General features: G+C 51.5%; 1 protein-coding gene across 1 annotated transcript; it reads right to left on the reverse strand.

Moving 5' to 3' along the window:
* Positions 1 to 680: 680 nt before the first annotated feature.
* LOC100908679 (40S ribosomal protein S15) lies at positions 681 to 1,033 on the reverse strand (the record flags this gene model as incomplete). Its single annotated transcript, XM_003739565.2, has 2 exons — positions 681 to 818; positions 914 to 1,033. Coding segments are annotated over 2 exons (258 nt in total), but the record flags the coding sequence as incomplete, so codon positions are not given.
* Positions 1,034 to 1,039: the final 6 nt, after the last annotated feature.

Raw genomic sequence — 1,039 nt, forward strand, 5'->3', positions numbered from 1 at the left:
GACATTGCGACACGCTCGGGCAAGCTTTTTGTTCTATACTGCGTCAACGAGACAATTCTTGGGAAGTCGACGATAACAAGGAATGCCTCGGAACAAGTTCCTTCAAGGAGTCCGACTCAAAGCGGTTCTCGAACTCAGCCACACTGGGTCCTCTGAGCCTTAACCTCGTGCGTCCCCCCCCCCCCATCCCCGGCAATAATTCCAGTTTGAAGGGTCACGGTGAGAGAAAACCCCTCATCGAATGAACGATTCAAGGACAGAACAGATGCCGCGATGTCGCTCCAGCCTCTCACTGACGTCCGGCGACCCGGAGCTTTAAGGGGGATTTCAGAAAAAAGATCAAGGGGATCGTCGGTAATCGGCAAGCCCGGTGAAGCGCAACCGGCACTGAATCGGAGCAATCCTGCGTCTACATCAATAGGAACGCTTCCCCAATGATCATGGGAGCAATGATCCCGAGCCTTCCTCGGATATCCTACTCCGCGGGACGATTCGTTCCTCGATCATTTCTTTGATTTTCTTCAACACGAATATAGAGATCCGAAGGGAAACTTCTAGCCGTAGACCCGATTGAGATTTCCGAGCTGAGGTGATCGGAGAATTCTCCGAAGATGTACTTTGGAAGGACAACACGGATATACAGAACACCCTCGCTTGTATTCGACTCCGAAATGCCGTCTCTACTTCAGAGGGATGAATCTGGATGAGTGGGTGGCTCCGATACCGGGCCTTCCGTGCTTGACAGGCTTGTAGGTGATGGAGAACTCGCCCAGATAATGTCCAATCATTTCAGGCTTGATCTCGACCTGATTGAAGTTCTGGAAGTAGGAAGGGATCTCTCTCGGTTAGGTGCTCTGTCTCGACAACACAAATGGTCGGTTTCTGATTCGGATATGTTCCGGACAGAACTTACCCTCCCGTTGTACACTCCAACCATGGATCCGACCATCTCGGGAATGATCAACATGTTTCGGAGATGAGTCTTGACAACGTCGGGCTTCTCGAGCTCAGCGGTCTGCTGCTTGACCTTGCGCAATTT

This window comes from Galendromus occidentalis, unplaced genomic scaffold, assembly GCF_000255335.2.
Source record: "Galendromus occidentalis unplaced genomic scaffold, Mocc_1.1 scf7180000076556, whole genome shotgun sequence".
NCBI classification, from domain to species: domain Eukaryota; kingdom Metazoa; phylum Arthropoda; class Arachnida; order Mesostigmata; family Phytoseiidae; genus Galendromus; species Galendromus occidentalis.